At 37.8% G+C, this 23,816-nt stretch overlaps 2 protein-coding genes across 3 annotated transcripts in view; one reads left to right on the top strand and one right to left on the bottom strand.

Moving 5' to 3' along the window:
- Positions 1-2,223, top strand: part of cep120 (centrosomal protein 120) — a 25,619-nt gene extending 23,396 nt beyond the window's left edge. Inside the window, exons 19-20 of the mRNA XM_084729461.1 lie at positions 45-190; positions 1,439-2,223. Coding sequence (XP_084585587.1) covers positions 45-190; positions 1,439-1,661 — 369 coding nt within the window. The 3' untranslated portion in view covers positions 1,662-2,223. The remainder of the gene's footprint in view (positions 1-44; positions 191-1,438) is intronic.
- Positions 2,224-13,304: 11,081 nt separating this feature from the next.
- prdm6 (PR domain containing 6) overlaps positions 13,305-23,816 on the bottom strand; it is a 115,513-nt gene continuing 105,001 nt past the window's right edge. For both annotated transcript variants that reach the window (XM_084728170.1, XM_084728171.1), the window contains exons 8-9: positions 19,812-19,988; positions 13,305-14,463 (exon numbers count right to left, since the gene is read on the bottom strand). In XM_084728170.1, coding sequence (XP_084584296.1) covers positions 14,349-14,463; positions 19,812-19,988 — 292 coding nt within the window. In that variant the 3' untranslated portion in view covers positions 13,305-14,348. The remainder of the gene's footprint in view (positions 14,464-19,811; positions 19,989-23,816) is intronic.

The raw sequence follows: 23,816 nt of genomic DNA, 5'->3' as shown, positions 1-23,816 counted from the left end.
TTTATTGACAATATTCACGTCTTCATTTGCATGTGTTTTTGCAGCGGGAACAGGAGAACGCCATGACACGTCTGAAGAAGCAGCAGGCGGAGCTTGAGGCCATGAGGCTGCGTTACCTAGCAACAGAGCAGAAGGAGGCAGTCCAGCAGGACAGACAGGAGCTGGACGACATCAGGAACGAACTGAACAGGTAAAGATCAACACTTCATCATTTTCAAACTTGGCACAAATACAACACTGTAGCATTAGAAGCTGATATAAAGAAACAACATCAGATACATTTTCACATTTTACTAAAACATTCATATCACCAGTGAGTCAAAGTTTACAGACAGTTTATTGAACTTTAGTCGCTAACATTTTAAAAATGTTTACAGCTGAAGCAATTTGTCAATTAATCAATTAGTTTAACACAAGAAAAAAAAATCAGCATCAACTTTTTCTAGATAAAAATTGTTTGATTTACAGCTTTTATTTTTCTTGTGTGTCTTGGACTAGTCAGGTATTTTTTATTGACAAAATGCTACATATTAACACACCTGCTAACATGCTCATGTTAACATACATAAAGGATGTTTGGTTGTTAATGTGCTTTGAATGAAATGCTAACATGACAACAAAATGTCAAAAATTAAATATATATGTATTTATATATATATATATATATATATATGTATATATATATATGTATATATATATATATATATATATATATATATATATATATATATATATATATATATATATATATATATATATATATATATATAATTTAGACTGATGAAATTTAAGGTAACTGACGATGTAGAACTGATATGTTCTAAAACAGAGCCTGTACAGAGCTGTAACATTTCACTCAAAGCACATTAACAACTAACAACAAAAAATGCCAACATTTTTATGTTAACATGCTCATTAACATCTAGTATTTTATCATGTTATTCTAATATAAGCATAATAACACATTACATCACAATTAGCATACTGGGCTGCAACTACTATAGAAGAAAAACCCTTTTTATATTATCTATTACCCCACTAGTGGCAAAGATCTAATAGTAGCAGAATAAATTTGCCTTCAGATTAGGGCCACATTTGTTTCATTATCAGTTAATATGCCAGTTATTCTCTCATTTAACCATTTAGTCTATAAAATACTAAAAAAAAACAAAACAAATCATAACATTTAAGAAGCTGGAACCAGGAAATGCTTGGCCTTATTGCTTAAAAAATGACTGAAATGATTAATTGATTAACCAACTTATTTTCTTTTGATCAACTAATTGGTTAATCAACTAATCAATGTAGGATTCCTCTTACTTTCATGTGTCCTCTTGTTTTGATTCACCATATCTCACTTTAAACTCTTAATTATTGGGGGAAAAAAAGGTTGTTTGAAATACTTTTTTTTTTCAGTTTTTGATATTTTCCTTCCCAGATTAAAGCAGCAGCAGGAGGAGGACAGATTAGGCCCCGCGTCGTCCCTGTGTGGCCCGGCGCCCGCTCACAGTGTGAATGAGAGCGCTGATGAACACCTGAGCCGCCTGTTAGAGGAGAGAGACACTCTGCTCAGGACGGGAGTTTACACACACGAAGACAGAATCATCGCTGAGCTCAACAGACAGATACAGGACGCCATGAGGGACAGAGGGAATCTCTGACACCTGCTGGAGTTACACCTGAGACTGCAGGTAAACCAGCTGTTGGCGCAGCTGAGGCGGACTACACATGCATTAACACAAAAATTCCCCCGTGCCAAATTGTTACACAAGTTTGTAGCAAGAAGAAAAGTGACATTTGCTGAAATTTGATTTTTGTCAGATTTTACACAAGAGTGTGGCTAAAAACAGACCAACAAACAGCAGATTTCATGTGTTGTTTGATGGCTGCATGTTACTTTTAACTAATCTGAGCTAAATGTGAGCAAGAAATCCTGTCACTTTTCATAGACAATCTAAGCTTTGCCTTTAAGTCAAGACACGAGTTCTTGAATCACTTCAGGCATCTATGAGGCCTCTGAAACATCCTATTTTGTCAGCTCCTACACTGAACTTATTTCAAATTACTGCAAAAATGCAAATAGTTGTGCATTAAGATATATTTCTGTTATGAGTGATATATAGAAATGCACTGCATTTACCGAAGGAAACAGATGTTTTATTGCATTTATGTATCTGGATATCACAAATTATAAGAAACGTAAAAACGGTTATCAATTATTGCTGTTTGAGATGTCAGGACCCACGCCACCTGACTTAATTAGCTTTCATTTCTTCCTCTATTTGAGCCTATAAATACAAGAGTAGATGGAACAATTCAAGTCTGATTTTCAGACTACTCTGGCACCCTAAATTCTTGGGAGCTGCAGTATTCTCATAACTGTTATGTGGTTCAGAGTCATAGTTGCCAGAAAACATCAGTTACTTTTTGGTAAATGCAGTACGTTTATATAGAAACTCATTTAGTTCAAGAAGAGAATGTGACAGAAGAAAATTGGTGTCATACAGGTTCAGAATTCAGCTGAGATATTTGTGGGTTAAATTTACGTCCGAGAACAAAATGTGAGACGTGTCTGTTAATTTTAACAGAATACTTGTTGGATTAGTTGCATTTCTGTGTGTTGAGCACACAGCTGGAGTCAGGACAGGGTTAGTTAATAAGTTTGTTAGTTAGTACTTGAACTTATTAGCGCACTTTTAGTCGTTCTGCTTAGTGAGGTTAACCACATCCCCACTCCAGCTGTGCACTGAAAACAGATGAGAACTGTTCCTTCAGCACGTATCAGACAAGTCAAAAATATAACGTAGAGTACACCAATAAATAATATTGTTTAAGTAAATAACAAAAATGGTGTTAAAACCAGCAGTAACTTAATCTATTTTACTGTTATCTTTATCTTTCACTACCTTATTTTACCTTTTTCTTTTGGTTTCAGCATTTATTTAATCTTTTTATTTATTTTCCCCACACATGCTGATATAATGAGACGGGTGTGTCTGCAGGGCACCATGAAGTTTTATATTTCTTTTTGTGCTTGATTTTAATTAAATATTTCACTAGCACTGTTATTTATTGATGTATTCAGCTAGATTTTGACTTGTCTGATAACCTCTTATGGCTTCATAAACATGAACTACAGTAAAAAAAAAAGCTTCAGATCTCTGTCCAACTGCAAAATGATAAGGAGAGTTTTCTGTTCGCGTCATCAAACCAAACTGGTGGAATTGGTGATAAAACTGTACAGATCTGAATGTCTGAAAACAGATTAGAGTTCTGACTGCTGTTTGTGTGTTTGTTTTTGTATTTGTGTGTGTGCTGAAGTGGATTTCAAGTGATTTTTTTTCTCACAGAACAAATCAGATGCATTTTATACCAGTGTTTTATACTAGTGTGCCGTCATATTTTAATAATCCTCAGCCAACATTCTTCTGTAAAGGAAAACCGTTTTCAGTAGTTGTTACCGTTCCTCCTGTCCACACTGGTCATAAAAATATTTCCTTTCAAATTAGACTATCATGTAAGATGTGGGACAAAATCCACAATCCTCTTTTGTGTAAAAATTACTTAAAATGTGCAGCGAATGCTAACGAGTTATCGTGTGGATCCTCCAAAGTACAATCTGGAGAGTAGAGAAAATCGATGATTATAGGACCAGTAACTGTATGGACATGTGAGAACTGTATTAAGTTAGACTTGAAAACGTGAACTTTTCCTTTAAAGGAATATAGCACCAGTTTTGCATGTCAGAACCTTAAAACTACAAACCACATTTTTAATCACTAATAACCATCTTCCAATAACCCCATAATCTTTTAGATTTTCTACTTTTTATTTTGTTAGCACGCTTCCTGTTGATGCATTCAGTAACGCTTCGTCATCTTAGGATCTGCAGGATCTTTTTAACAATATTCACTGCAGCTGAAGGGATTTGTTGCTCTTTTTCTTCAACTTCTATGATAGTAAGCTGGATTACTTCAGCTTTTGGGCTGCTGGTCAGCAAAACAAATCTTGGGCTCTGAGAACTTGTGATAAATATTTGCTGACAATTTAGAAACCGAGTGATTAATCAAGAAAATAACTTGCAAGAATTAATCTGCATTTGCTTGTTCTGGCAGTGCAGCTGTTTGAAAGTACACTCAACTCTCATTGTCAGTGTCAAATACACACACACAAAAAAAAAATCTAAAATAGACTAAACACTGACAGTTATTATTTAATTAGAAAAAGACCCCAAATTATGTTAAATTGACATAAATGGTAGTTAATAGATTAAAAACATGCAAAACCAGTGGTCTGTTCCTTTACTCTGATTGTTTGAGCATGAGAGGATTCGAATCTGAGGCATTATTTTACCTGAAGTGACAGAACAGGATATAAAATCAGTTATTAAGTTATTAGAAGGCGTATTGATGAGTTCATGTACAGTCTGTAAAGTATTAGTGAAGTATGTTCTGATGAGATGTTTATTTGACAGCAGGTGGTGCTGCAGCCTCAGAAAAGTCTTCAAACACTCCTCTGACCTGCACACGCTGAGAAACATTAATTTATTTTTTATCATCAGAGTCGACTTTGATTTATGTGTTTGGCTGCAATAAATTATTCTGGGAAGAAGTTTGCTGAGTAAATGTGTGTTTTTGTTATTTTCTACTGAAGATTTTCCATGTGTTCCTGCTATATTAAGGTGATTAAAGACTCACTGGAGAGAAGTTTACACAATAAAGATCATTTCTTTTTATAATCCTTTGTTTCTGGCTTTTCTTTCCTTCACGCACATACATACATACATACATCTGTTTTATTTCATTTATGTTATTTGCAAGTAGATATACACATGAAGGTATTAAATATTGAATTAAAATGTTAATTTAACAGCTCAGAGAGAGAGAGTAGTTTTATGTAAATTATTTTAATATCCTCATTTACGGAGATCAAAATCCTACTTCTAACAAATAGCTGGAGTTTAATTTATTTAAATAAAAGCACATGAATTTTATTTAAGATTCTGATGACTTTGTTTGTTGGTTCTGTCTTAGCTACTTTTTTAAAACACTTTTTCTGCTCCTGTATGAATTTAGTCCAGATCCTCTGCTCTGATTGGTTGAAGCTTTTTAAAAAATATTTAAATAACTACATAAATACTAATTAAGAAAATACAAAATATCTATTATATAACACACCTATCTTTATATTTAAAATATTGATGTCACTACATAATGGAGTATCTGTTTACTTCTAACTAAAATAAACAAAAACAATTTTGCATTTTCCTAAATGTAAAACTTAATTTTACTTTCTGCAGAATTTTTTATTTTGCAACACATTATTTCAAACTCTGTAGCTTTACAAATACAAATGTACTTTAACTATCATATGTAAAAGTACTCTTTATGCAGGATGGCGCCTGCAATTTTATGGTATAATACTGGATCATAATTATTGATACAAATGATTACCGACGAGGAAGCAGCTCATTTTAACAACGCTGTGTACGTTTTGGCATTTTAATCTATAACTGTTGGGTTTTATAAACTGATCATACATGTGTGTAACTTCAGCTGCATGTAGTGGAACAGAAGGATGACGTAGTTGTAGAATAAAACAGAAACGCTCAGGTAACTAACAGGCCAGCAGTACATGAGTGAATGTACTTACATTTCAAGTCTACATTTATGCAAATAAAATGCAGTTTTCTACTTTCTCTTTACTTAAAGTAAGAATAAATATATTTGAATTATACTATTGCATTATAATACTTGGAAATAAAAGCCAATAAAGTGAAAAGTCAAATGTTGACCGTGAAAGTTGTGTGAGATGTAAGTAAAGTAAAAACAGAACCAGCTGGAGGTCGACTGCAGACAGATGACACGTGTTATCACATGTAGAACAACATGTTAACACACATACTGCTGCATCTGTGTGTGTGTGTGTGTGTGTGTGTGTGTGCCGACATCTGGGCCTTCAGTGCTGACGGTGAACAGATGTTCCCAACTCATCCATCTACCGAGAGGAGGAGGAGGAGGAGGAGGAGGGTGAAGAGGAGAGGAAGATAACGAGAGAAGAGAGACCAAAGAAGAAGAAATGTGACGCTGAGGTTTAAAGTGAAATCCTCCACGAATATCTTATCAACTGTGTTTTTATCTGGAATTCCAGCGTGTAAAACTTGTTTTGACTGATAACTGACTGAATCCTGCACAGCTCAGCCTGCTGTACACACACACACACACACACACACACACACACGGACTGAAGATATGAACAAGCGTTTATACTCACATGTGAGGACAGAACAGGACAGATCCGTAACTTCAGGATTTCTGAAAAAAAAATAAAAAATGCTATTTTCAGTAAAAGGAAAATATTTAAATCAAATCAAAGTGGACTGTCAGAACAATCTCACCTCAAAGTCCGTTCAGCGACAGTTCTGGAGCTTTTGGTCGTATCTCATGAGCTTCCTCAGCAGATGGGAAAGCAGATAAAGCAGATATTTGTGTGTTTACAGATACACATATACACACACACACACACACACACACACACACACACACACAGACACAGTATCTAGCTGTGTGTCAGACACATCTGATCAAACACACATCATAACCTGTTGAACAACAAAAAACAAAACAAAACCAAACAGTACAAATCACAGAAATAAACACAATCACCAGGTAACATCATATTTAGAAATAATTAATAAATCCTAATCATTTATGACATTATGTAGAAATGGAAAAAGCAAATGTGTTAATCATGTGTCCATTTTACTGTCCAACTCTCAGCTACAATAAACTTCATCTCTCCTGTAAAAGAGAAATGTTGAAAAATTGATTGATATTCAGGGCCTCAACCAAGCAGCTATAAAAACGAATGAAGTATCATCATTAATAATAAAAATCACCCAGAAAGCATAACGTCCCTCAAAACAGCCAGAAACGACGTGTGCAGCAAAGTGTCTCTGTTCTGTGGACAAGTTGCCTCACTGATGTCTGACCTCTGACCCCTCGTGTCCACCGGCTGCACGAGCGGAGCGTCTCACTCGTGGCTTTTTTCTCCACCATCTTTACTATTTGGGTCTATTTTTGTCAGAGAAGTAAACATCTCTGAAGCCTGAAATAGTACTTTATACATGCCTATATATGACAAAAAATAAATTCACTTATTTCAGTCTTTTTCTTTACAAACGTACAGCAAAACAAGTTTTTCCTTTTTATGCTTGTTACCTCTCTGAAGTCTCTGATTATGTAAACTATTCAGGAAATACAGATACAAAATAAAGATAAAACGGTGTGCTGTGTACGTTCATTAAAACAAGGACAGACAGACAGTAATGTAACTGCGTAAATTTACTCAAGTACTGTACTTGAAGAAAGTTGAGGTACTTTCTCATCATGCTACTTTCTATTTCTACTGCACTACGTCACTACATTTGTCTGATAAATTTAGTCACGGATTACTTCACAAATTAAGATTACTGCCTCTGCAACATGTTAAAAGTTTAAGAATATGTTTTGTTAGAAATTAAACTGTCCAGTAGTTTATACAAGTACAGCTGAAACGATTAGTCAATTAATCAATTAGAACTTTGATAAAAAACATAATTGATCAATTTGATAAATTTCATGCATTTGAATAATTAGGTTTGTGCTGTTGATTAGACAAAACAAACATTATGAAGGTTTCACTTTGAACTCTGCCTCACTGTGATGACATTTCTCACTATTTTCAAAATTTGTACAAACCAAACAATCGATTGATGGAGAAAATAATCAGCAGATTAATCAATGATGAAATAATCATTAGTTGTGATATAATAAACAGTATAACTGTCACAGCAGACACTTTTTTCTGCATGGAGTACTTTTACTTTTAATACTTTAAGTACATTTTCCTTTCCATTTATTTAAGTAACAAGTAAATTCAGGAACTTTACCGTTGTACCAGATTATTTTTACTGTATGATATTAATAAGGAGGATCTGAATACTTCATTCACCAGTGCAGGAATGTGTGAAGATGCTCCACATTTCAAACACTGCTGGAGTGAGAGAGTAAAATCAATAAAGGATCAAATGTTGCTGCTCTGTTCTGTTTCTGTTCACTTCATAAATTCATCAGAGCTGAGGGGAGAAAAACAAACGTCAGCGTGAACACGGAGGAGCTGTGAAGTGAAACTGTTTGATCCGTCGTTGGTGCTGCAGGTTAAATAAAGTTCAGTTCAAATCTGTGCCGCCTTTCCACACATGAAGCTGTGGGGTCCACGCAATTTCCCACAATTCCTTTGTGACCCTCATCAGGCTGCTGAGTTTCACATCAACGTCTACACACATTACAAACACACACAATACAACAACGTACAAATACTAAGTCCTGCATTTTAAAGGCTAAAAGCACAAGTCTGGACAAATATCAGCTAAATTTATTGAAAGTACTGAAAGTAAAAATAATCACTGTGCAGAAAATCGGCCCTTGTGATTAATCAAACCCGTTTCAGCCTCAAACAGTTATTCAAACGAAAAAACCTGAGAAGTTTAGTGGTGAAATGTCTCAGACACCTGAAGCAGCCAAGGAGCCACAAGTGTCTAACAGGGGTGTCACAGTTCTGCAACATCACATGACTTTTGCTTTTAAAGTCACGGTTGGATTCGATTTTTCAGTTTTAACTTTGACTATTGACTCTTGATTTCTTTTACACCCTGACAAACTTTAAAATCCTTCTTTTAAAAAGAGTCTGTAATTCTGTGTTGTGTTTGAAGCTGTTTTCATTGAACACTGACTAATCATGAAAAAAAGTTACCCGATCAATTGACAGTTAAAGAAATCATTACTTTTAACAACTTGTAATTGAGTAAATGTACTTAGTTACCTCCCACCGCTGCAGAGAGGTTTACATGAGCGCACACACGGAGACATGACATGTTGTAAGTGGTGGTCGGGTTAACGGCAGCCAGATTTTCTCACAGTGAAACTTTCCCACTTTTCTCCTCCAACATGTTTCCAATTAAAACTAAAAAAAAAAAAAAAAAACTCCACAGCTTCATGTCTAATTGGTTTTGAAAGTGCGACCTCTCGTCTGCTTAATATTTTCCCCCCTGACAGGAAATTCCACCGAAAGCAAACCATTACACCCATTAAACACACACACACACACACACACACACACACACACACACACACACACACACACACACAGTGGTGAAGCCAAGGAACTTTATACTGATACCTGACTAAGACGGTTACTGATGACCTGATCTCAGTATCATCATCTTGTTCTCTTGTAGCCGTCACAGCTGATACTGAAACAGACCTCAACAGCAGTCGGCTCAGAGGTTCTCTGTCTTTAGTTGAGTATTTATACTTTCCTCCATTACATTTCAGAAGGATTTTTTTTTTAACTTTTATCTCTTTAAAGTTAAAAGTTACCAGGTTTTATGGTCAACATGAGACAAATGACAGTTGCTGGTGAAAAACCTCAAAAATGTCTGCTTGTTTAAACAGAATTTACTTCAAAGGAATCCTTATTAAAAGCTGAAAACAGAGCAAGAAAAGATTTTTATTATTTCAGTATTTAAAGCTCCTGTAATGGATATTCTTTGTTAACAATGCATCACATTACTCATAGTAATAAATAATCTCCCGACTTTGCAGTTTGCCTCAGCTCGGCAGAGTTTTACAGCTCTTTCAGCTCTTTGTTTTGGTTTTCTGACCCGCAGCTTTTACAGTTTTGGTTCAGTCTCACCGCTCTCATCATCGGGCCTCATTATCACCCTCAGCAGGCAGCCGTACTCGAAACCGAACCGACCAAACAGCAGACAGACACAGCATAAGAGACCAAAACAGAGCTAAAAAGAGAGGGAGTACTTCCACAATGTGTATACAATACTTTTACTAATACTTTTTACTAATACTTTGGATTTTTCATGATAGTGACTTTTCCTCAGAATGTAGTTTTATCTTTGTTTACAGTCTCCATTAACTGTAGTCTGATTACATTCAGCATCACTACAGTCAGATGACTCTTATCTACAACTATTATCAACAATGATTTTTTTTCCCACTTCAACTGAGTTTCCAAGAGATTCAATTATTATAATTGTGTAATTGGTTGTTACTAATACATCTGCCTTTTGCTGTTTTTCTTCGTTATATAATCTGGATATGTCTTTCTCATTGTGAGAGTTTTATATTGTTTAGGTTATGAATCAGCCATTCCTGAGGTTTCTCTCCCTCTCCTTGCACATTACTTTGATGTCTTTTTTAAATTTAAACTTGTTCAAATAAATGAAACTCAAACTCAAACCAGTTAAAAACCTTTTCCCCCTCCTCAGCCTCGTTTCTCAGTCAGCAGTTTCTCTCAGTTTGTTTTTCTTCTTCACACTAACTGCTTCTAATTAAAACTACCACTTCCATAATCTCATTACATGTAATCTAATCTGGACTCATTCAGACATTTACTTTAAAAAAAAAAAGAAAGGCAAAAGACATGAAACTTTTGCTTGTGTGATCATTTGTTTGGCCTCAGGGTTTGGATCCGGTTCCCACGGTGAAAAAACAGCCGTGATTGATGTTTGAAAGCTCTGACTGTGTTTGTTTTGGTGAATTTGTTGAATCCTCGCAGGAATAATCTCTGAAATCAGACTGGAAAGTGGAAAGTCCAGTTTGTATTTGCAGACTGTCAGAGCTGAGGTCAAGGCGGTGCTGTGGTTATGTGTGTGTGTACGTACGTGTGTGTGCGTGTTACAGATTATTAGCAGTAAGTAGAGGCAGCTGTTGACTGGTCGAAAAACCTCCTGTGTGGTAATTTATATTATTGTTTGAGGTTGAAACGCGTTCTAGTGAGTCAGGTGATCTGCGTGGGGCAGGATAGAAACTACATCCCTGTTATAAATCCTCCGATCAGTTAAGAAAAAGAAAGCAAGCACAGGCTGCACCTTATTGTTTTTGAGTCTTAACCGGTAAAAGAGAAGACTGAAGTTGTTTTAAAAGTGAAAATCTGTTTGTTAGTTAAACATTAGAGCGGTTTGGAACAATAAAATCACAGAGATCATCACTGATAAGAATCAAAACTGGATTTCAGCTTTATTTCCTATGGAATAACGTCTTTTTGGTTTTTGATCTCATTTTGTCATTCATTAAAAAAGGGGGGGAGAAAGGAGTCAGAGAAATCATGCAAACAAGATCGAGTTGAAATGGATTCATAGAGTCTGTTTGACATAACAGGTTTTTGTTCATCAGATTCAGTCATATTACAGACGAAATGATTATCATCAACAGAAGGGCCGAGCAACATTCAGTTTCTGTCCAGCTGATCCAAGAGGCTGATTTTATCAAGAAAGTCTTTTATATTTCCAACCAACTGATGGAAAAAATAAATGCTGCATATCAAGTTTCTTTTCACTGTGAGAAGTTCTGTAAATCTCCTTTTGTGTACTTTTATTTTAGTCACCAAAAGCCTGCATTTCCCAGAATAACTCTGGAGAACCGGCCTGGTGTTGTGTCTTTGTCACCTTGTGAAATCAGAAGACGGACCTTTGAAACGTTTTCTGCTGTCAAACTCCACTGTAGAAACATCTAAGCCTGTCATCGGGTTGTCTGCATTAGGTCAGTCTGGGTGTGTTTCTATTTTAAATTAAACTGCAGCCGAAGGACTTTTTCTCACAAGTTTGTCTCTCAGAAGTCGTTTTAGACGTCCATCCTCTGGATCCAGACAGATGTGAACAGAAAGTGAATTTGCTCTGAGCTCCAGTTCGTAATCACATTTGTGTTTCTGTGAAATTATTTCACCTCAGTCCCACGATCCATCATATAAAAACCCCATAGTTTCATATTTTTCTATATACAGCATTGGATCAATCAGCATTCTGAATAAAGAAATGTCTCACCAAGGTTAAAAACTCTTTTACTTTTAGTCACGTCTGTAAGAGTCTGAAGAGCCGCTGGTTTAGCTGCAGTGTGTCTGTCCTAAAGAGGAGCCACCAGACAAACATCTGGATTTATTATCACATCACAGAATTTATCTAAATGGAGATAAATAACCATCTGAAATATAGGAATATATTTTAGAGTCCTTCTGCGACACTTGGTGATCTGTGGCTGACATATATCAAGGTTTGGGAATAAACTCTCCATCTGTGAAAATGTGAAGCTGTGAATCATCGTTGATGTCACAGCTCACTGGAAGAAATGCAAAAGTAGGTTACAGTTCTGTTTCATTTTATGAATCTCTAGGATCTGTTGGCAACAGACAAAATTTTGGGTGTTCGAATGCATCGGCTGAAAAGCAGTCCAGGATGAAGATGATTTAACTTTGTATTAGCTTTTTTATCTGTTATACAAATATCCGCTGGCTGCACCGGAAGGCCCGAAACAACAGCTGTTGCCCCTGATGATATCAGTGTTTTCTTGTTTTTTGCATGCAATATGTACTGTAAAACAAGCAGCTCCTGAAGTGAGCATGCAGACACTGATGCTGACTGAACTGTGGAACTAAGAAAACGCTCACAGGCTGAAGCAACCCGACACTCAGCCGTAATTAGCCTGAACTGTATTGTTTCTGTTCGGCACAACTCTTTTAAGCGGCGAGTACGGATCATGATTATAACTTACAATGTGAGAACATTTTCTAGGTCTGCAGTTTGTAATTTGCTTGAACCAATCTACTGTATATAGTTTTTGCACATACCACTTGTTTTTGAGAGTGGCAAAAAGGGACCTACAACTTAATCTTGTTGTACAACGCTGTGTTGTAAAAATAAAAATACTTAGTGTATTTTAGTTCTTGCTCCTGAGCTCTCGCAGACATCTGTGTGATAAAAGTAAAGGTGTTTTTTTTTGCAGTGAAACATCCCTTTGAGTTTTGGTTTGCACTGTAGATTTACATCCACCAGGTTTAACACTCTGTTGGTCTTTGGGAAGTTACAGTTTTCAGATTATTATTATTATTATTATTATTAAAGCTTTTTAAACTCAGGCACAAAAACCTATTTGGTGTTCATGTAATAACTGTGCTTTTACCCTCACTCATTTTAATACAAAACGTATCGTAATGACACAGGACTATTTACACATCTGAGATTGCTTGTGAATGGATTCAAACTTGCATTGTGTAGCAAATATACTCTATGAGACGACACTTATTATGGAAGAGATGAGAACGTATTTTTAAAACCAGAAACATTTGCCCTGTATGGATTTTATGTTTGTGCCTCAGATGATCAGATGTGATCTTTAAAAAAACACTGAACAGGTGGATGTAAGAAATGTTCACCCTGAAAATGTTTAAAATGCAAAAAAACTTTAACACAAATACATTTTTAAACACATGCTGTGTCAACTTCATATTTAACACATCTCTTTATGAACTTTGGGATTATTTCTATAAGAAATCACGTCCATTATATCCTCAGTATTTCCCTCTTCTCTCCACCATCACATCAGAGCTGCAAAAATTAAATTATCAACATTTTAAAACAAAAGTGCCCGAAGCATGATATGAGCAAGAAGATAAATATAATTTGTTTCTTTTGTCCTTTCTTTTTCTTTTCTTTTGTCATTTTTTTTTTACAATACATACTCCTTGTCACTTTATTTTGTTTGTTTTGTGATGTAAAACTCGAGCGTCATCCTCAGATGACGTCCGTGTTGTTGTTCATTGTGCATTCTCAGTCTGTTTGCTTTGGTCGCGCCCTCCTTTGGCATCGCTGTTGCAAAAAGAAAAAAAAAAAAAAAAAGAAACCGAGAAGTAAAGCTACAGACAGAACATCAGTCTGAATTTTTTGGTATTTCATTGTTTTTGTCCCGGTTTCAAGAAAGAGTTTTCTTTGGAGGGAAACCTGCCAGGATTCCCAAAAGTCTCCAATAAATATCCTCGTCCAAACAACGTTAAGTTCATTAGTCCGACCCTCTTCATCTGAAAGTTCTTCTTTTCTGCTGGAAAAAAAAAAGGATCTTTGGTTTGGTTGAATCAGGATTCTGTCCAGCAGGATGAATGTGGCTTTACTGTCTCTCCTCCACAGAAGTCAGTCAGTCTGTTAAGTCTGTAAACAGTCAAACTACGTTCACACTAAGTCAGCTAAATATGAAAACACTCTTAAAGACCAATGTCCTTTCTCAGATTGTTTTCTTTCAGATCTCCATCCACACTAAAACTCCAGGACATCAGAGGAACAGGCGAACGGCGTGTTGGCATTTTCAGATCCCGTCAGAACTCAGATCACTTTTGGGTGAGAAAAACAGCATCTTGGTGTGGATGGAGAGCCGAAAAAAGAGAGAGAAGAAGAGAGAAATAGATGCGTTTTCAAATTCAGCTGCCTAATTGTGGACGTGGTGTCGGTCAGTAAACAGTCGGGGAGGTTAATCCACTTCGATGGACTCGCTGCTTTCGTTCACTGGTTTACACTCGTTGGGAAGTCGCTGATGGCGGCTGAGCTGAGTGGCCTGTGTGAAGCTGCGGTCGCAACGCTCGCACCTATCACACACACACACACACACACACACACACACACAAACAGACAGAAACACACACGCACAGAAAGAGAAACACACAGAAAAGAGAGATAAGAGACAGTGATAAAGTTTAAGAGTGTGACTGTAGAGAAGGTCAGAAAAACACAACACTGTCAAAAAGAAAGAGAACAGGACTTTAACACCACAAACACACACAACCTTCAGATCTGTCAGCACACATGTACACACACACACACACACACACACACACACACCTCCCTGTTAACTCTAATATCCAGTGACAGTATAAAGTGTGTGTGAGGCCCAGCGGAGCAGCAAGCTGTAATTGTTGCCCTGATCTTCACAACCTGACCGACAAATTACACACACACACACACACACACACACACACACACACACAAGGTCCACCTGTCAATAATCTATCTAGTGGGCTGGGGACGGTATTCCCATCTCACACACACTTTAACACACACACACACAAGCCGAGACATATCCAGGCCTGATAAAGCAGCGTCGCTGTCACTTTCAATAGAAAGAGAGAAGAGAGGGAGCTTTTAGTCTGAACTGGAGGGGGTTAGGGGGCAGTTAAATGTATATAAATGTGTGTGTGTGCTAGAGGAAGGGTGTGTGTGGGGTGGGGGCTCTTCAAAGAGAAAGCTATGTTGAGGTATTGGACTTAGCAGCCCTGAAACAAGACTAACATGCTGTTAGATAGATAGGAGGAGGGGGAGGGAGGGAGGTGGGGTGTCAGATAAGGAAGGAGCGGCTCGTTTTTTCTTTTTTTTTGTTTTCTTTTTTTTTTAAATGAAGCTCAGCCCAGCGTGGAGTGAACAATGAAAACAGAAAGCTCTTTAACTTGGGTTTTTGCTCATTAAATCTCATAAACATATTATAACAACTGTTAGTTTGGTAACTTGGTTAGCTTTGACTTTCTATAAGGAAATGATGTGTTAAATTGTCAATGTAAAAAAAAATTAGAAAATAAAAAAAAAGATTTTTGCTTGAGATGCATTTCTTGGTCATGCAAAGATTTTTTTTTTGTCCAGATATCATCCCTCATATCTGTGCAGCCTTATTTTCAAGACAATTAAGGCTTGTGACATTCACATGTGCAGCAGATGGGATTAGAACCGGCCCTCATCTGTGCAGAAGTGGCTAGAGTCATGCACTGATGCAAAATTATTGGAAAAAGATCAATTCTGCTCTGCATTTGCACTTATTTAGAACATTATTGTACTTGGTGTAGTAGTTACAAATTAAAAACTCAATAAATCTGTTACACCAGTATTGGGCCCTGATTCCGATATCATATCAGTCACATGTCTAAAACAAATGTTTCCATTTTGGAATATGTCTGGTGCTTACATGACCTGTTACACCAGAAAGTGAATGAAATGAAAAAATATGGACGATCTTCTCATTATACAACTGATTGTATAGTGAATGCATGAATGCATCAAACAGAATACGTTGGAGTATTTTTAAGTTGTTACATGAAAGTCAAGTATTGCAGTTTGTCAGTAAGTACATTTAAATGTGTGCGTGAGGCATCTTACAGTCTTGTAAACAGCAGTATTCTTTCTGGAAAAACTTTAAGCAGATGGATCTTCCATTTGAGTCCTTCTCATTTTGTAAATTTTCTTACAGCACAAGAAAAACAAAACAGACCCATGACTGAACTGAACTGCTCTGCCCTCAAGGTGGTTCTTCCTGCTCTAATTCGTCTGTAAATCTACAAAACCACAACAGCTACCGACATCAAAGCTGCTCTGAAGCTTCTCTGTCACAGGGACTTATCCACCAGGACAGACACGAAGACGGTCCTCCTGCAGAACAAAGACCGGAGCTAAAACAAGGCGGCTGCAGTTCGCTGGCTATCGACCAGCCAGCGTCTGTTACTGGTCGCCCCCTTCTTTTCTCAGCATGGAAAAATAACGTTGAGCACTTTGTCCTGACACAATGACGGAGGCAGCTTTAATCACTTTCCCTCAAAGATCAGTGAAGTTTCAGCTCACCTCTTATCTCAATCTTAAGGGGACAGAATGGGATTTAACCAAGCAAAGATTGAGTTCAGTCACAGATTGATAAGACTGATGATACCAAAAAGAGACAAAGAGACATGTACAGAAAGTCTCCATTAACAACACTGTTAACATTTACTGTTGGCGCATTTGGGCCACAGTTCTGATCAAATCTGATCAAATCTATAATACTCAACTCTACCTAGAATCTGATATTTTTGATATCAACCAATTAGTAACGTGAAAGTGCTGCTTATAGCACTGATCCCACTGAGAATCAACACCCCTCTGTAGACACATACAGCCTTTAGCCTCTTAGCTACAAGGAGACTGTCCCCCAGGCTCTCACCTTCCTAACCCTTCCTCTAACTTCCATATAAAACCCTCTCCTGACCCCGCTGCACACTCACCTCCCTGGTACCAAAACAGCAGACAAACAGCGACTAGCTGGTGAAAATATCTAGCAGCTAAAGACCAGAAGATTCCTTTGCACCCTTTCGGGTTTAATGCCATTGTAAATGTCCTGTCTACTTTTACGTAACACTTTCTTCAGTTTCAGTTGTAGATGGGCAATCTTTAGTGTCTGTAGAGGCTGTTCTGAACCAAGATTCACGATAACATTAGCTATTGTTATTTGTACTATTGTTTTCTTAGCGTAGCTTCCTCAGTAGAGACAATCGGCTGTGTCAACTTTGTCACAAGTGCAAGGCTACAGAAAACCAGAAGTTCTTGCAGTATAGTAGCACTGAACAAGTGGGAAGGATGAAGGTCTTTCAGGATGATACTGACTAACAAACATGAACGCTGACCCAAACAAAAGTAAGGAAAAGAAAAAGAAATAAGAACCATCCCATTACATGTCTCAAGTCTACTTGGCACACACAAATCTTCGTCATGTGCTTCCTTCAGTCCTCAGGAGGACACTTAAAGTTGTGATGCTGTGATCACTTCACTTTGAGAAACCGAAGAGAATACAGTAGAACAAAAGAACAGCAGGGAAAACAGCAGCGGCACTGTGACAGGCTTCACAGTCCAGCGAGTATCAGTGCTGAAAAGCTGCCGACCACACAGAATCCCTGCCTCCATCTCCTCAGCGGGAAAATAAAGTTGAGCATTTTCCTCCTGACAAAGTGACAGTGGCAGCTTTAATCTATTCGCCGCACCGTCCAAAAGGAGATAACTCCCCGAGGCCATCGATCTGCTAAAGATTTCTGACGCCCGTCCATGATTGTCTTTGTCCCGCTCTGCCTCCACCGAGACTCTGAAGTGCTGATGAAAAGGTTCGGGGATTCCTCCGATTGCTTATTAAGAACGCTGATTTGCTTTAACCGGATTTCTCGCCGCCGCTTGTCGTTTCACTTTTTACACTGTGATCTCTTGTTCCTCCACGCTCTTCCCCTCTCTCCTTTTCTCACTTGTTCTTCTCGCCCTTTTGCTCCCCACGTCAATGACAGCTTCGGATTTCTCTGATTGCTTATTAAGAACATTAATTTGTTTCCCCCCTTCTTTCCCGTGATACGTGTCCTCTAGATTTCCCACAACTCAAATCCCTTATTTTGCTTTCTTCACTTTCTGTAATATCACTTACTCTTTGGCCCTTTCCCCTCTTTAGCCCTCCTGCCCTCACCCTAAATGCTGACCTCTGTGTCCGCTGGGGGAATCTTTATTGTCCTCCGCTGCTGACGGGATGACAGCGTGACAACAGCAGCTTCCAGAAACCTCTAATTGCAGTGCGGCTTGCTCTCTAATTATATCAGTCTTCACTGAGTAAAAAATGGAAATGAGCAGTCTCAGTGTGCAGAGATTCATTACCAGGCCGTTAACTGCTGTGATCGAGCTGCTTGTGTATTTACACTGAACGATGTGTGTGCATTTTTACTGATGCTCTGGTCCACAGTGATTTACAACAAGCAAAACACAAGGAGAAGCAGAGATTTTCCTCCATGGCCAACATCACAGGAAGTCATTGGTAAGGAGAGCAAAGATCAGAGGTCACAGCAGCCATGACAGCAGATGTAACAAAATATTCACACGTCCACGGGGGTCATGAATAATGGAAGAGAGCTATAACAAGAAATAAAGTCCAAAAAAGGCTTTAGGTTTGTTTATTATGTTCACAGAGCCATACGAAGACTTTCTGACCCCCACCATAATCTCTGTTGAGTTGCAGAACCAAAGTGTCCAGAAGAAAAATTGGGCTAAAATTAAATGCAAAAGATTTCAAATTGGATTTAGTGAGATAAATTTCCCAAAGGGCTAACAATGCTGCCACTTGATGTCATTCTTTGTTCTTGTACGAACAAATTTACAACACTTCAGGCTCAACAAAGTCAAAAAGTTTTTGGGATTCAGCACCTGGACAAGATAGATCTGCAAGTTTAATTAGTACAAGCGATGATTAATCAAAATTAACAAATAAATTTGAGAGGTTAATGACAGCATTGGTAAAAGTAATTACTTTTTTTGTATGAGGACGCCTCTTTAGAGAAATTGTAATATTGATTTTAAATCCTGTGTCTTCCAAATGTACATATGTTCATGGTTTATCAAGCCAGAGAAACTATTTGAACCATTTGACGCGTTATTTGAAATGTTATGAGACGTTAAAGCTGCTTCACTTTTATTCAAACTTAAAACAAAACATGGCTGCATTGGTTTTATTCAATCAACAATGCTGACCCTTACGGATAATAATGACTGTTTTCAAGTTATTCATGTAGTTATTTAACATCAACAAAATCAGCAATGCCATTCAGATTAAAAGGAATCCATGCTGCCCTTTGACCCTTTGAGCTGATCAATGTGTCACTGAGCTTTGTCTGTTGAAGTTGGAGTCATACTGCGTCTGTCTAGCAAAGGAACCAAGGTCAACCAGGCATAATATGATGTGAACAAACACAAACTGAGAGCTCATATTAGTGATCAGAGTATTTTTTCAGTGGTATAGTTTAGCACAACATACAACAATGACAAATCTAAGGAATCACCTGTCAAATTGTTACCCAAGTGATTCAGTTGTATAAAGTAGTTTATGGTGATGCTGCGCAGGGTGTATCTGGATTAATTAAAATGAATTACAAGGTTGTTTTTCTTCACTGAAATATGCTTTTTAGCAAAAATTTCTAGTAGCTAGGATGCCAGCAGCAGAAAGTTAAGGTGTCAGGTAGTAGTAATGAGGGTGTCAGTTGGCGGTAAAGAGGATGTCAGTAGGTATTAGCTTGGTGTCATATGTAAGTGAAACTGGTCAGGCCAGCCGGAGTCTGCAGCAGGCAGGACAAGCAGGAGGTTGGGTGGGTTGGGTGGGAGGGGGGTACTCACTGTTACTTACTTGAACGGCTTCTCCCCGGTGTGCGTGCGAATGTGGTTGTTGAGCGTTGTGGCACCAGCGAACGCGCGCCCACAGTATCCACACTTGAAGGGTCGGTCGCTCGAGTGCGTCACCACGTGGTTCCTCAGATCTGACGGCTGAGAGAAGGACTGGGAGCAGTGGCCACACTGGTACGGTCTGAGAGACACACAGGTGAGAAAATAGAAGATGCTTTGCGAATTTGTATACATGCTTTTTTTTTTTTTTTACAGTAAGTCCTTATGGTCCAGTATAACTGACCCTACCTAAGCCCCGCCCCTTTTTGCTCTATGCTCCAATAACAGTTGAGCAAACTTGGTATCTGGGTCAATGTTCTCCTTTACTGATAAGGCAACATATGGAGATCTTAAGTTAGCTAATATAAGCAAAACACTGTCCAACTAGCTTGCTAACGTCGGCAAAATGCGAGCCAATTAGCTAGCTAGGTAGTTAACAAGCATTTTGCTAATATCCATTCAAGAGTGTTTTATGTTGTGCAGATTGTAAAACAAGACATGCAAAGAAGCACGTAAACATGCAGAACGCAAACAAACAGACACATAAATACACCGAAAGACACGTCTACACACAAACACAGCTAATGACACAAATAAAATACAAAAAAAAACATAAAAGGATTCAAACACAGATGAACAGAAATACAGAGGGATGAGGCAAGTAACTATAATGTAATGTCTGCAAACACAGATAGCCTACACACAGACAGACACAGACACACACACACAGACAGACACAGACACAGACACACACACACACACACACACACACACACACACACACACACACACACACACACACACACACACACACAGGGCAGGGGGAGTCGGACACTGCTCTGGTAACCATGGCAGCATGACCCTCATCAACAATGCAGGCCGAGATCATGACTGGACCATCTATCACTGTGTGTGTGTGTGTGTGTGTGTCTGTGTGTGTGTAGTTAGAGAGAGTGAGATAGAGACAGTAACAGAACAAGAAAAGAAGATAGAGATAGATATAAAGAGATTGTGTGTGTGTGTGTGTGTGTGTGTGTGTGTGTGTGTGTGTGTGTGTGTGTGTGTGTGTGTGCGTGTTCAACCCAAATGGGAGCTCACAGTGGGAGTGAATCAGAGTGAAACAAACAACCAAACAATAGCTGTGTGTCTGCTAATAGAGTGTCCTGCTTCCATACAGCCGCAGATCTAATCTTATGCTGTTTCTATTTATTGAGCTGAACACACAGTCTCCTGCTATCATTATCTAGTTATTTTGTTTCAACTTACAGGACACTTCCAGTGTGATCACATTCTCTGTTCATATCTCGTATCCCCTCTCTGTTTTCCATCACCATTTTCCTGCTTCTATCCCATTTACAGAAATGAGAAACATTTCCTTATTCTTAATCCAAATATAATCCAGAGGCAGCAGTTTGAAGTATGAAAGTATGGAGTCTGGACAACTGGACGAATATATCGGTTGGCTGACTTGTTGCTGTTGTTTGTTTATTTAAGGGGATTTTTTGGGGGGTTGATTTTTGTCATTTTTTTAGCTAACCACTGACCCGAAGAACAAGTGAGAGGAAAACCGGCTGTAGAGAGAGACGTGGTGACTGAAGGACTGAAGAGTTACTTCAATCAAACTGTAGCTGACTAAGACTAAGACAGTTTTGGTGAGTTTCATTTTGTTTCTGTGTGTCAAGTTTTTGAATGCAGCATGTTTTGCAAGGCAGTTAAACTCGTCTTAGCTCGGTAAGACAGAGAAACTTGAATTTAGAATGTGTCTGTTTTATTTTTAAGTTCATTTCTTGACATTTTGTAAATTTATTTCGTTTATTTATCGGATGTAGCGAACAGAACTTAACAAACTCTCCCATGTATCTCCCCGCTGAAATGTATCGCCCAAAGCACGACAAAGTCTGTCCAAACATAGTCCTCCTTTTAAGATAAGACCATTACAGTCAAACATTTTTATCCAAGTTTTATCCAAGATAACATGACAACATCATTTATGGTATGAAAAACTAAATTTAGTCGATAAAAAGTAACTAATAACCAATTACATAAACTGTAAAACTGTAATGAAGAACTTGTAATTTAAATACCTCTTACATTACATTTTTGTAAACTACCATCATCAGTGGCATCATGAAACTTGCCCTTGACCTTTATTAAATACAGTTAAACACACAAAGACTGTACTAATAAGCTTTAATCCACAAAAACTATAGTTTTAGTTTTAACAAGTCTTTTGCGTTCCAAAGGGATAACGTAACTCCTTTTTTTTTTGGAGGCATATAACTACTTATGATGTTTTATTCATGACTTTCTTCAAAAATCTGTTTGTTTTTCTCACCAAACAGCATTTTAACCTTAAATTACATGACATTACAGCTCTAATCACCGTACCACACTCTGTAGGTAGGAATTTCTTTCTCTGTATATTACCTACAGTGCTTGATTATCCCTCTGAGACATAAACAAACAGGTCTTGACAACACCTTGTTTATCACTGTGTATCACTGGATTCTGTATTACCGTGTTAGTTAAAATGTCGCTGCAGCGGTGCGACCGGGACGAATTCCCGTGTGCCGCCTGTAGTCAGAAAATAAAGTGATTCTTATTCTGAAACCAATAAGACAAAACTCTGACATCAGTACCTTACAAATAGGTAAACACCCCAGAACTAGAATAAAACAAATAGACCAACATCTTCACCGCTCCAATAAATCACAAACACCTACTGTACCCTGAGAGGATGCAGAGAGAACACACGCACGCACACAGACTGAAGTAATAAGAGTAAAATAGTGTAATATAAAATCGAAAAATTCTCACTTGCAGTTTTCCACATAAAAGGCGTCTCGCCGTGGGGGTCGGTTCATTTATCAGCCGGCTGGTCTATAAGTTCACGCCTCAGTGGGCCGCACCACTATTTATTAGGTGGGTTTTCTATGAAGAGCTGCATTGATTGTGAATAGTTTAAGTTGATGAATGTGTGGATATTATTTATTAAGGCAGCAGGCCGGGAGATTAATGCCCGGTTATTGTTTATTACAGTGGAGAGAGGAGGAGGAGGAGGTGAAGCATAAACACCTCCATCACACACACACACAGACACACACGCACACACAGGTAGGTGCATATGCAACCAAAATATTTGCACACACAAGCACATGCAAATATGTTCTTGTGCACACATTAACTGACTGAACTGTTGTTCACCATAACATACACATGAATTACCATACACATGGTTTGGGGTATTTGTACTGTATTTTAGCTTATGCCTCATATAACCTGCAGCTCAAAGTTTAACTAAACCTAAGACTTATTTATCAAAGTTCTGGCTGTAACCACAACAGACAAGCAGGAGAGGAAAACATCCTGCAAATATCAGGTTTAGTCATATTTATAAATGTGTGGAGACACAAAAAAAAACAAGGAGACACGTACTAAGGCCATGTTCATATCATTAGCACTGTGTGAAAAAGCACAGTCCCCTCATTCACTTCAATGAGACGACTGTGTTGGCACAGCAAGGACTAATTCAAGGAAGAAGAACGTAGCTCCACTTTTGCTGCAGCATCTTCTGTCAGCGCTGCGTCAAATGCAAACAAGGACACATTCCTCATGGATTACACTGCAATATGTGCAACGTAATTCTTCTGTTTACCTGATGATCATGGAGACGGAGGATAAATGATGGTCTCAAAGTAATAAAAGTGCAGTGTGCAGTAGTTTGGTGATCTCAAACTCAGCTTTTTGCTTTTTTTTTTGTTTTTAAATCAGGCTCAGTCTGAACACCTGGTTAGTCTTTCTTCTCAAACACCCAAATACAGCAAACAAGTTAAACATACAACTACAAATATTTTTAGTACTTTTCTTGTTTATAAAATGTCAGAAAATAGTGAAAATGCTGATTATAATTTACTATAGCATATGGTTATAGGATAGGATAGGATAGGATAGGATAGGATATAAAATTTGC

Source organism: Lutjanus erythropterus, chromosome 10 (assembly GCF_056507025.1).
Source record: "Lutjanus erythropterus isolate fLutEry1 chromosome 10, fLutEry1.hap2, whole genome shotgun sequence".
NCBI classification, from domain to species: Eukaryota; Metazoa; Chordata; class Actinopteri; order Lutjaniformes; family Lutjanidae; genus Lutjanus; species Lutjanus erythropterus.
The sequence above is the reverse complement of the archived record's forward strand: the minus strand, read 5'-3'. Positions and strand labels throughout refer to the sequence as shown.